This window comes from Macaca thibetana, chromosome 12, assembly GCF_024542745.1.
Source record: "Macaca thibetana thibetana isolate TM-01 chromosome 12, ASM2454274v1, whole genome shotgun sequence".
NCBI classification, from domain to species: Eukaryota; Metazoa; Chordata; class Mammalia; order Primates; family Cercopithecidae; genus Macaca; species Macaca thibetana.
In genome coordinates, this window is record NC_065589.1 from 46,861,760 (window position 1) to 46,874,868 (window position 13,109).

A 13,109-nucleotide genomic window follows, 5' to 3' on the forward strand; every position below is an offset into this window, starting at 1 on the left:
AGTCCAAAGAGGAGAGAAACAGAAGATAAGGAGGTAACAGAAGGTAAGGGAAGAAACAGAAGGTAAGGGAGAAGAGGTCATCTCTGACTTGTGAGGAAGGACTCTGGAGGAACCTAAACTAAGTCTTGAAGGATGAGCAACAGTCTAGCAGGGAACATGCTTGGCCTAGGAAATGGTGTGAATGATAGCAGATGTGCATGAGAGCCTCTTCGGGGCTTGTCAGTTCTGAAGCTAAAGCATAGGCTGCATTTGGGGAAGGGCACAGAATCTGAAGGGCCTTATGTGCCTTTTTAGAGCACTTAAAGGTAAAGGAGAGTCTCTGAAGGAGTGTGGGGAAGGGGGTAATACATATGATTTGCATATTAGAGCATCTTGAAAGACAGGCAGAAGAATTAGAATTAAATGTGAATTAAAGACCGTAGAAGACAGAAGCGAGGTAGCTGACTTTACTGATTTTATAACAAGACTGTTTTATGCTCTTCTGCAGCTTAAAAGAGAAACAAAGCAATACTGTTGTTCCTTGGTATCCATAGGAGATTGGTTCCAGGACCCTCCCCTCCCCAGCAGATACCAAAATCTGCAGATGCTCAAGTCCCTGTTATAAAATGGCATAGTATTTGCATATAACCTATGTACATCCTCCCATATGCTTTAAATCATCTCCAGATTTCTTATACCACCTCATACAATGTACATGCTATGTAAGCCATTGTTGCACGGTATATTTTTGTGTCATTTTTTATTGTTGTCTGTTATTTTTTCTGAATATTTTTGATTCATGGTTGGTTGAATCCATGGGTGCAGAACCTGCAGATACAGAGGGCCAACTGTACGTACCTTTTCTCAGTGAATAGAACTACTACTACTACTACCCTGTATTGTTGACCTTCAATTCAACAAGAATATTTCTGATGGAATAGCTATAAGGGAAAATGTAACATTAGGAGCAAGTATTCCTTTCAAATGAAAGAGGAGGGACACATTCTGTTAAGAAAGGGAACATATATCCTCAAAGACACAGACATGATACATTTTCTTGTAAGATTTTAAAATTTTTCTTCTGTTCATAGATGCTCATTATTAAGCAACTTTAATATAATTTAAACAGTTAATTTTAATAGAACTAGCATTGCAATTGCTTGGAAATATACTACAGTTAATATAAGGTTATCTATCAGAATTTTAAAATTTTCTTTTAGTTGATTTCGTTTTAAAAGATCCTCGAGAGAAAGAAGATGATAAGAAGACAGATGAACTTCCAGCCCATCGTGCTGAGTAAGTGATCAGATTCCTCTAAGATGTTGATTATGTGACCATTTCTGTATATGTTTATATATTTATACACCGATTGTATTTTCTTGAATGTATGTGTATAATTTATATATAAATAAATGTGTGTGTATGTATATATTTCATATACAGGCATGCCTCATCTTATTGCACTTTGCTTTATTGCACTTCACAGCTACTGTGTTTTTTGCAAATAGGAGGTTTGTGAGGTTTTTTTGGAGCTGAAGGTCTTTGTCAGGCAAGTCTATTGGCATCATTTTTCTAACAGCCTGTGCTCACTTTGTGTCTCTCTGTCAGTTTTGGTAATTCTTACAATATTTTAAGCTTTTTCCATTATTATTATATCTGTTATGGTGATCTGTGATCGATAATCTTTGATGTTACTGTTATAATTGTCTTGGAAAGCCACAAACTGCACCCATGTAAGATGGCAAATGATGTCAGTAAATGTCGTGTGTGTTCTGACTCCTCCACCAACCAGTCACTCCCCCATTTCTCTTCCTCTCCTAAGGCCTCCCTAATTCCCTGAGACAGAACAATATTGAAATTAGGCCAAGTAACCCACGATGGCCTCTGAGTCGCACATCTGTCACTTTAAATCAAAAGCTAGAAATGATTAAGCTTAGTGAGGAAGACGTGTTGAAAGCCAAAATAGGCCAAAGCTATGCCTCTTGTACCAGGTAGCCAGGTTGTGAATGCAAAGGAAATTAAAAGTGCTACTCCAGTGAACACATGACTGACAAGAAAGTGAAACAGCCTTATTGCTGATATGGAGGAAATGGTCTGGAAGAAGATCAAACCAGCCATGACATTTCCTTAAGCCAGAACCTAATCCAGAGCAACGCCCTAACTCTGTTCAGTTCTGTGAAGGCTGAGAAAGGTAAGGAAGCTGCAGAAGAAATGTTTGAAGGTAACAGAGGTTGCTTCATGAGGTTTAAGAAAAGAAGCTATCTCCATAATGGAGCAAGGGTTGAAAAATTAACTGTTGGGTTCTGCGTTAGGCTGTTCTTGTGTTGCTATAAAGAAGTATCTGAGACTGGGTGATTTATAAAGAAAAGAGGTTTAATTGGCTCACAGTTGTTCGGGTTTTACAGGAAGTATGGTGCTGGCACCTGCTTGACATCTGGGGAGGCCTTGGGAAGCTTACAATCATGGCAGAAGGCAAAGTGGGATCACATGGTGAGAGCAAGATCAACAAAGAGTGAGAGGGAAGATGCCACACACTTTTAAACACCCAGATCTCGTGAGAACTCACTATTGCGAGGACAGTGCCAAGAGGATGATGCTAAACCATTCATGTGAAACCTGTCCCCATGACCCAGTTACCTCCCAACAGGCCCCACCTCCAACATTGGTGATTACATTTCAACATGAGATTTGGAGGGTATATACAAACTACAGCAGGGACTGTGCTGGTACCTGGGTGTTGGGATCAATTGTTCCCCAAACCTCAGCATCACACAGTATGCCCGTGTAACAAACCTGCACTTATACCCCCTGAATCTAAAATAAAAGTTGAAATTATAGAAAAAATTTTGAAAGGCTATATCTACTATAGTGATTTCTCTGAGGGATCTTGGCAAAGAGAATTGAAAACTTTCTGGAAGAGATTCACTGTTGTAGATGCCGTAAAGAACATTTGTGATTCATACAAGGTGGTAAAAATATCAACATGAGCAGAAGTTTGGAGGAAGTTCAACCCTTATGGATGACTTTGAGTGGCTCAAGACTTCAGTGGAGGAAGTCTGCAGATGTGTTGGAAGACAGAGAACAAGAATGAGAAGTGGAGCCTGAAGATGTGACTGAATTGCTGCCATCTCATGATAAAACTTGAACAGATGAGGAGTTGCTTCTTATGGATGAATAAAAAAAAGTGGTTTCTTAAGATGGATTCTACTCCTGGTGAAGATGCTGTGAACACTGAAATGACAACAAAGGATTTAGAATGTTATGTAAGCTTACTTGATAAGGCAGCATCAGAGTTTGAGAGGATTGATTCCAGTTTTGAAAGAAGTTCTAGTTGGGTGCAATGCTTTCGAATATCATTGAATGCTACAGAGAAATCTTTCATGAAGAGAAGAGTCAATTGATTATGTGGCAGATGTCATTGCTGTCTTATTTTTTAAAAATTGTCACAGCTTGGTTAGTTAGAGGCCATTAAGACCCTCCACCAGCAAAAAGATTATGACTCGCAAAAGACAGATGATTGTTAGTATTTTGTGGCAATAAAGTATTTTAAAATTAAAGTGTATACTTTTTTTTTTTTTTTTTTTGAGACATGGTCTCACTCTGTTGCCCAGGCTGGAGTGCAGTGGTGTGATCTTGGCTCACTGCAACCTCTGCCTCTGGGGTTCAAGCGATTCTACTGCCTCAGTCTTCTGAGTAGCTGGTATTACAGGTGTGCACCACCACGCCCAGCTAATTTTTGTATTTTTAGAAGAGACTGGGTTTAACCATGTTGGCCAGGCTTATCTCGAACTCCTGACCTCAAGTGATTCACCTGCCTCAGCCTCCCACAGTGCTGGAATTACAGGTGTGAGCCACCACTCCTGGCTTATTTTTTCATTTGTAATTTTCTTGAGATAAAGTTTCTCTGTTTCCCAGGTTGGAGTGCAGTGGCATGATCACAGTTCAGTGCAGCCTTAACCTCCCAGGCCCAAGTGATCCTCCCACATCAGTTTCCCAAGTAGTTGGGATCATAAGCGCATATCACTATGCCCAGCTAATTTAATTTTTTTTTTTTTAAGAGACGCAATCTCCCTATGTTGCTCAGGCTGGTCTTGAACTCCTGGGCTCAAGAAATCCTCCCACCTTGGCCTCCCAAAGTGCTGGGATTACAGGTGTGAGCCACTGTGCCTGGCCCTACATTTTGTTTTAAAGATACAATGCCATTGCCTGCTTAATAGACTACAATATAGCATAAACATAAGTTTTATATGCACTGGAAAACCAAAAATTTGTGTGATGTACTTAATTGCAATATTTGCCTTATGGGGGTGGTCTTGAACCAAACCTGCAATATCTCCATTGTAAGCCTCTATACAACTACTTGTTCTTATGCTCTTTGTTTATTTATGTATTTAAGCCTAATGTTACATTTGTGAGTTGATGGATCAATAGGTAGATGACTAGACATAGACAGATGGAAACTAAGATGGTTAAAACGTGAGTACTTGGTGGAAAGAATATGATATAGGTTTTTTTAATCCCCATAGCAACTAGCATAGACTTCAGATATGGTAGGGGCATAAAAGTTTGATTTTTGGGAACATTGGGAACATTGCAGAATATATATATTTATAGAACATATTTCAATTTGTTATATGGATGGAAATATAGAACACATAATGGGAATATCTCCTTGCTGTATATTTTCTCTAATAATAATTAACATTTAGGAATAAATCTCTTAAATAGTTTGAAGGATTGAACTTATATGATTAAATAACTACTTCAGTTTTATTTTCTTTTATATCATTTAAAAATGCCTGTAAGTGCAGTGGCTCACACCTGTAATTCCAGCACTTTAGGAGGCTGAGAAGGGCAGATCACTTGAGGTCAGGAGTTTGAGACCAGTTCTGGCCAACGTGGTGAAATCCCGTCTCTACTGAAAATACAGAAGTTAGCCGGGCATGGTGGCGCGTGCTTGTAATCCCAGCTACTCAGGAGGCTGAGGCAAGAGAATTGCTTGAACCCAGGAAGTGGAGGTTGCAGTGAGCTGAGATTGTGCCACTGCACTCCAGCCTGGGTGACAGAGTGAGATTCCATCTCAAAAAATAATAAATAAAATTTAAAAAATTTTAAAAGCCCCAAATTATTTCCCATTCCACACATACACACACAAAAAGTTATGTACCCATTTTTCCATATCCTCTATGGAGAAAACTTTTCTCCTGGGAAAGACAAAAATCATCCTTTATAATTGCAAAGGCAATACAGTCACTCACACATGAAAAATTGAATTAAACTTACTACATACACATAAAATATAAATGTTTAAATATGTTCTGAAAGATGAAGATGGCACAATTCAATATATAAAAGATGATTATTAAAGTCTTAAGAGTTACAGAATACAGTTGATCTTTAACACGGGGGTAAGGGCCACTGAGCCCCTATACCACATGTAAGTTTTGACTTCCCCAAAGCTTAACTATTAATACCCTACTGTTCACTGGAAGCCTTACTGATAACATAAACAGCCAATTAACACATATTTTATGTGTTATATGTATTATATACTTAATTCTTACAATAAAATAAGCTAGAGAAAAGAAAATTTTATTAAGAAAATCATAAGAAAGAGAAAATGTATTTACTATTCATAAAGTAGAAGTGGATCATCTTAAAGGTCTTCGTCCTTGTAATCTTTCCATGGTGGTAGTGATAGAGGAGGAGGAGGAGGAGGGGAAGAAGGAGGGAAAGAAGGAGGGGGAGCAGCAGGAGGGAAAGGGAGAGGGAGATTGGTCTTGCTGTAGGGGGAGCGGGTGGTAGAAGTGGAAGAAAATCCACATGTAAGTGAATGTGCACAGTTCAAACCTGTGTTATTCAAGGGTTAACTGTAAATGTGTCTTCAAATAAGAACATTAGTGTTTGTGATTTGTAAATGATGTTTACATATTAACAGGGGGTAAAGTTCAAGGGGATTTCTATAGGAAGGTTGGACTATATCCTTAAAATGTTTTAAAAATAAAAATAAAGGAGGAATTTTAAAAATAAAGGGAAAATTTTAATGTATGTCCTGAAATTAGTAAAGAATATTTGAAGATGTTTATGAGAGATAGCTGGCTGCTGTTTTCATTTGTTCATTGTAAATTATTTGTGGATTCAATAAGATCAAGTATTTGGGGATAAAAATTAGTTATCCTTTTGTATTAAAGATTTAAATCTAATTTCAGAATCATTAATTTTTATAATCAAATTGCACTAAACCATAAAACATATGATCTTTATATATTTTAAAACATAATTGCTTGTTTTGTTATTATGAGGGATACAGCACATATTTTATTAAAATTAAACCATTATTACCCAAAATGTACAGTTACTATAAAAATACTTTCTTTTGACTTTGAAATAATGTAACTGAATATTTTCTTCATTTTCAGAATGGAAATTCTGCCAAAACCTTGGAGGAAATCTTTTTTAGCTGCAAGCAGTTATATTAAGGATCACTTAAATGCAATGAACCCCACAATGCTGGCTGTACTAGATTTGTGGCACAGCAATTTTAAGTGAGTATATGTAGCCTTACAGAGGTTTTTAAAATATAGAGGGAAGTTGTTTTACTATGTCTTAATTATTTCTTTTACTATTTTAACTGCAAAGTAAAACATTACCATTTTAACGTAAGTATTCAAACATGGTTTTAAATAAACAACATAGTATATAGAGCAAAAAGTGAACATTGCTTTTCTAAAATGTTAAAATTTTTAATGTTTTGAGTACATAGTAGATGTATATATTTATAGGGTACACGAGATATTTTGGGAGAGGCATGCAATGAGGAATAATCACACTATGGAAAGTTTGGTGTCCGTCCCCTCAAGCATTTTTCCTTTGTGTTACAAACAATCCAGTTATACTCATTTAGTTATTTTTAAATGTACAATTAAAATATTATTGACTATAGTCCTGTTGTGCTATCAAATACTAGGTCTCATTCATTCTAACTATATATTTTCTTGTACCCATTAACCCAATTCTGCTGTTAATGGACTCCGATGCATTCTTTGCCATGTCAATTGTGTTTTTCAACTCCAGAATTTCTCCTTTATTTGTTTTAATTATTTCGATCTCTTTGTTAAATTTATCTTATAGAATTCTGAATTCCTTTTCTGTGTTATCTTGAATTACTTTGAATTCCAAGGACATTCATTTTGCTTCAGTTTCTGATACTATGAATAATGCATCAGGAAATAACGTTGTACATGTGTTACTATTCACTGGTCCCTCTGTTTACATGGGATAGAGTCACAAAAGTGGGTATCTAGATCATAGCATATTTATGTTTTTATTTTAGTATATTTTGCCGGATTTTTTCCCAGAAATGTTTGATACTTTACATTTTTACCAACAGTAAATGAGAACTTGTTTCCCTAAAATTCTAACTGTGTATTACACTATTTGTCAATCAATATAAAATGCTATATCATCATTACTTCCATTTTCCTTTGCTAGACTACTAGGGAATTTGAACATCTTTTTATGTATTCGTTAGTTATTTGAATTTTTGAATTCTCTACTTATATCTTTGTCAATGTTTTGTTGGTTCTTCCTCTTTTCTTATCAATTTGATAACCTCTTAGAATAATAGAGGTTTTACTTCTGTGTCTAGTACCTGAAACAAATCAAACAACTGCTAAAACTCAGGTTTATAATTTGTCCGTTGACTGAGTTTATAGTTTCCTTTGACACTTAATTTTTTTCCTGTCATCTTTGAATCTCTTTCTGTACAAGTACAGTGGGTGACTCTGTGGTATGTGCTTATATTTGGTGAGAGGAATCCCAACTCTATTTTTTATACTCTTCTTGTCTATTTTTTAAACATTTACTTTTCCTTATTAGGTTTTAGCCTATTTTATTTAATTCAAAAGAAAGATGGAAAGACAGAAAAATTGTCGATGTTCTGATTGGAATATATTAAGTTTTTATATTAATTTTAGAAAATATACATGTGTCATTAAATTAAGAAGCACTTTGAGGCTGGGTGTTGTGGCCCACGCCTGTACTCCTAGCACATTGGGAAGACGAGGCGGGTGGATCACAAGGTCAGGAGTTCAAGACCAGCCTGCCCAAGATGGTGAAACCTCGTCTCTACTAGAAATACAAAAATTAGCTAGGTGTGGTGGCAGGTGCCTGTAATCCCAGCTACTCGGGAGGCTGAGGCAGGAGAATTGCTTGAACCAGAAGGCAGAGGTCGCAGTGAGCCGAGATCGCTGAGATCACGCCACTGCACTCCAGCTTGGGTGACACAGTGAGACTCCAACTCAAAAAAAAAAAAAAATAAAAAAGCACTTTTGCTCATATCCTACGTATCTTTCAATATTCAATCTTGTGTATATATGTCAGTAAGAGTTTGTACTTTTTATGTAGATTTTCGGTTTACAGAATTCCCTCTCATTTCTTCTTTATAGCAGAATTTCTTTATAAATTTTGAGTGATTCCCTTTTGGGAGGAAAACTTGGGCATGAAGTTTCACTCCAGTGCCTTTCTAGGAAGCTCTGCGTCCTCCATGTGGGTCAATTATTTGAGTTTATTTTTCCCTCCCCTCTTCATTTTCAGTTGCACACTGTGGAACTCTCTGAACTTACAGACTTGGCTTACTTTGCTGAATGAACCCAGGTCTGCAGAATGTAATGGGATTATACAGGGTTTCTAACACGTATTCTGACCTTCTACATACTTCAGGGGCCTCTGGTGACTTCAGAGAATGGGCTAGGATCCTTAAAACTGGCTTTAGCTTTCAGAATACATACTTCTAGGAAATACATTCTTCCATCTTTCCATTGTACAGTATGGATTTCTTTGTCTGCTTAATTTGACTTATACTAAGTAGGTAGAGTCTACTTCATTGCCCCATGTTTTTTTCATTTCTTTTCTTTTGAATACTGGAGCTCAAATACCTCTTCCAGCTGACAACGCCCATGATCTAATTTTGCTTGCAGTCATGAGGTCATGTGTATCACTTTCACAAATTATGTTTCCATACATTAGTACATTTCATTTTCAAAACACCACCACAAGTTGTTGTTTTCTTTTATATTCATTTTCACAACACACTGAGCTGGACACTGAAGGATGCGACTCCATGACCTACTATTGTCCATAAAATGCTAGACTTAGTCTGTTAGATGATTTCAGGAGGCAAGAGATAAGAAAATGAAAAGGGGGAAGAAAAAGTAACAAAGCTGAAATTTAAAAAACAATAAAAAGTGTATGTGTCCAAAATTAGGCTCCAGGTTGTGGTGACAGAGATGTTAGCAGCAACTGAAGCAAACTTCAAGGCATCCATGATAAAGACAAATGGGAAAGAAGCCTTGCAGTCTGTGGGTGAAAAGAAAGCTCCACAAGCTCCTATGTTGCCCTCGAAAGCCTAGGTTGTTTTTATTCTGTGTGTGAGTATTAAGAGTGGGGGAACAGTCAACAAGGGCTGCCTCTCAGAGTAGTAGGCAGCATTGAATATGAAGGGCATGCTTCCCGTGGCAGTCATTTACCCTGAATCTCAGCAGACCTTGAAAATATATGACATCTCTATGTGTGGCAGTGGGTCGGGGAATGTTAATGCAAAAACTTGTCTGAGTGACTCTAAAACGCATGAGTTTGGAAACTTGATAAGATGCTCTCTAGAAAAGATGTTGAAATTCATGTTACTGGTATTTACACTTACAGAACCCCCTTAATGTCATAGATAGGCTTTGAAATGCAGTCATACCCTACACAACAAATATTTTTGGTTGTAAAATAGTGCATATATGAAGATCACAAGAGAATGTAGAAATTACAGTGTAATATAAATCATCATAGTTGAATGTGTCTAAGAAAGTTAAAGTGTCTAAGAAAGTTAAACTCATTTTAAAAGATGAAATGGCTTTTAAAAATTTATTATTTGACAAAGACGAATCTAGGTAGGAAAAAAATTACTAGATCAGAACAGTATAATCGATTTACCATACAGCACACAGGATACAAATGAAATAATTTTTAAACATGTTAAAAAGATGCTTAACCTAACTCATAATACAAGAAATGTAAAGAGATTGAAATTGAAACTATACTGAGAAACCATTTTCCCCACAAATTACAAAATTTGATAGCCCATTTTGTTAGTAAGGCTTGAAGAAATGGGCTCCCTTTTGAGGGAATCCCAGCCATACCTATCAAAATTACAAATTGCAGGTAACACTTGAATCCAGCAATTTCACTTTTGGATAAGTATTGTACAGATGTACCCGAGAATGCAAGAAGTTATATAGTTATAATGCTATTTATGGTATTTGTTTATAAGAGACTGGAAACAAGCCAGCATCCATTGATAGTCTAGTTAAATAAGTTATACTATACACAATGGAGTATTATGTAGTTATAAAATATGAGTGAGAAAAATCTCGATGTGTTAATATGAAAAAGTCTCCAGGAGAAGATAATTAAGTGAAAAAAGCAAGTGCAGGACACTGCCTATAGTGTGCTACTTTGAAAGTTACAAAAAAGGAGGACTGGCAAAAGCAAAACATGTTCCTAAGAAAGGGAAAATTTTATGGGACAACCAAGAAATGTAGATAGTTCGAGTGAGATTTCTGTGGGAAACTTGGTCTTGGTAAGAAGAGAGAAGATTAGTTTTGAGAACCAGAGAACAAAGGTAGAGACTGACTTGATGCTGAGTCCAGAGTATTGGGCCAGGACTATTGAAATTCCTCCTGCCTGAAAATCAGTGACAGAGCCACGGGTCAGGGTGGGTTTCAGCTTGGGGTGAGCATTAAGTGACAGTTGTGAGGGTAGGAGGGATATGTGACCGACAGATGGGTCTACAGAAATTCACTTCTGATTGGATATGGGAAGATTTATAGGAAGAGTTCAGAGACAATCCTGAGTTTCATGGTCTGGGTGATTTGAAGCTATTTGGTTCTACTAATATAAAATTGAAATCAAGAAGTTATTTTGGTGATTAGAAGACTCATCATCATGAAACTTTTAAAGAGACTTGCATTTCCTTCTGCTAACCAAATTGAAGCTAACACATAGTGAGTAGTATCTTTTTTCCTGATCCTTTCTATTGTCTTAAACCAATGATTTAAACTATTGTTCCACTGCTGGGTTATTGTAGGGACCATCCTGAGAAAGCAAGAACAGTGTCTGGTAGTATTTTTCCTGTTTTCTTAACAGTTCATCCTGTTGACCAAATGGGCAATGTTATTTGGAGAGATTTCATGGGGAAATTATTGTACTGTGTAAAAATCTCAAAACATCAAAGATGGTACTCTGTGCCTCGAATTCTGTTTCAAATCGAATACGGAGAAACTAAGGAAAATTGGTGTGGTGGCTCAAAGGCAAGGTGAATTCCAGAGCTTGTACCCTTGCAACTACTACTTATTCAGTGCTATCTCACACCACAGGCATCTGCATCCTGATTACAGCTGCAATTTTAAAATGTAAAATAATGTTGAAAGCATTAACTAGGAAGCTAAAGAGATCAGATTATGTTTACTATGTACTATTATGCTATATTTTAGACATATTTTATTTAAAACATTACATTGCTCAATTATGCAGAATAACACATTGGTTCTCTAGCAATGGTTATACCTACTTTGTGCCTAATTGTTATCAATGTCATGTATGGAGTATATTATAACTCAGATGAATTTTTGCTTGTGGAAGAAATGTAAGGAAATAGATTTGAAATGTGTTTTGTTTACTAACCAGTATTTTACATTGGTCGTTAAGGAAACATTAAATGTGATTTTTTTTAAGAACACAATGACACTAATGCTAATATTATCTTTCATTTTTGTTAACCTGACAGAGAAAATACTTAGATGAGTAAACCATGTGTATAACAAAGATCTATAACATTGTAGTCAAAAGAGGGTTTGTATTGAAAGTTGACTCCCGTAATCCCTGTATTCTTTAAAAAATCAGACAGGCTCGAAAGGTTCTTGATTAGATGTGAGACTCCTTCACCCCATGGCTGCCTGAAATGAGGGCCACTTTCTTTTCAGAGAGGCTGCAATTTTTTTTCAGAGCAGTGGATCCTAGAAGCATTGAGCCCTCCCTCTTTTCCTGTTTAAATTATTACAGTTTAAAAGCAAAAGCAGTTTGAACTATTCTTCATATCCCAGTTATTGCAACTTTCTTCTACTTCACAGTGAAGTTACATATTTTGTTGTGTTCCTATTGAATTTAATTATATGAATTATTTTTAAAATTAGAATATCTCATGTTCTTTAACATTTAATTATATGGAACACAATTTTTTAATGATTAAACCTAGGAATATGATATTTTTAAGAAGGGACCAATTAATAAAATATTAAATACCAAAAAAGTCATTGTTAAATTACTGTTTATTTTATCTCTTGCAGAAAATTACGTTTAGTTGATATCAAAGAATTTCATAATCGCCAGGATGCATTAGAGCTGTCAAGTTTTCAGAACATTATCATGAGACACATGGAATCTGCCAAAGAGACTCTACTTAAAATGTAAAGGTTTGAAATTTCATGTAGGAAAGCATAAGTTTAAAAATATGATGGTGGACTACTGCATTTTAACTGCTTTTAGAAGATCCAATTTTAATATGTTTTAAATCATTTCTACATGATTTAAATATAATATGTTTAATTATCTTAGTCTGTAATATTTGTCCAGATGTTCTACACGGCATAGATTGTGCAGAAACTAAAATGTTCATGACAAATGGTTACTTTTTTCTAAATGTCTGGTTTGTACCTATCCTTTGAGAGGGGTGCTGAATACCATGAGAGAATGGTTACCTACTCATTATTCACCAGATATTTATTTGTCATCTACTGTTAATACATGCTAGGCTCGGTACCTCCTTTCATTTTGTTTTTGGATGAGGAAAGCAGAAGAGTTTAAATAATGATTAGGTGGGGAATGTATATCATTTAAATGAATTTAAAAATGTCACTGGAAGGCAGACCTATCAAATGATAATTGAATATCTCCATCGATTGGATTTTCAGAATGGAATAGCCACATATGATAATTCATAATCTGGCAACCAGATGGTATGCTTTGAAACAACTTAGGAAAATTCTTTCTCTCATGGGTCATTAAGTTATTGTAAACAGGACATT

The 13,109-nt window shown here is 35.9% G+C and overlaps 1 protein-coding gene across 1 annotated transcript in view; it reads left to right on the forward strand.

Moving 5' to 3' along the window:
* The window catches only part of DNAH7 (dynein axonemal heavy chain 7), a 341,486-nt gene that overhangs the window by 41,949 nt on the left and 286,428 nt on the right, over window positions 1–13,109 (forward strand). Inside the window, 3 exon segments of the mRNA XM_050752319.1 lie at window positions 1,200–1,275; window positions 6,399–6,524; window positions 12,372–12,491. Coding sequence (XP_050608276.1) covers window positions 1,200–1,275; window positions 6,399–6,524; window positions 12,372–12,491 — 322 coding nt within the window.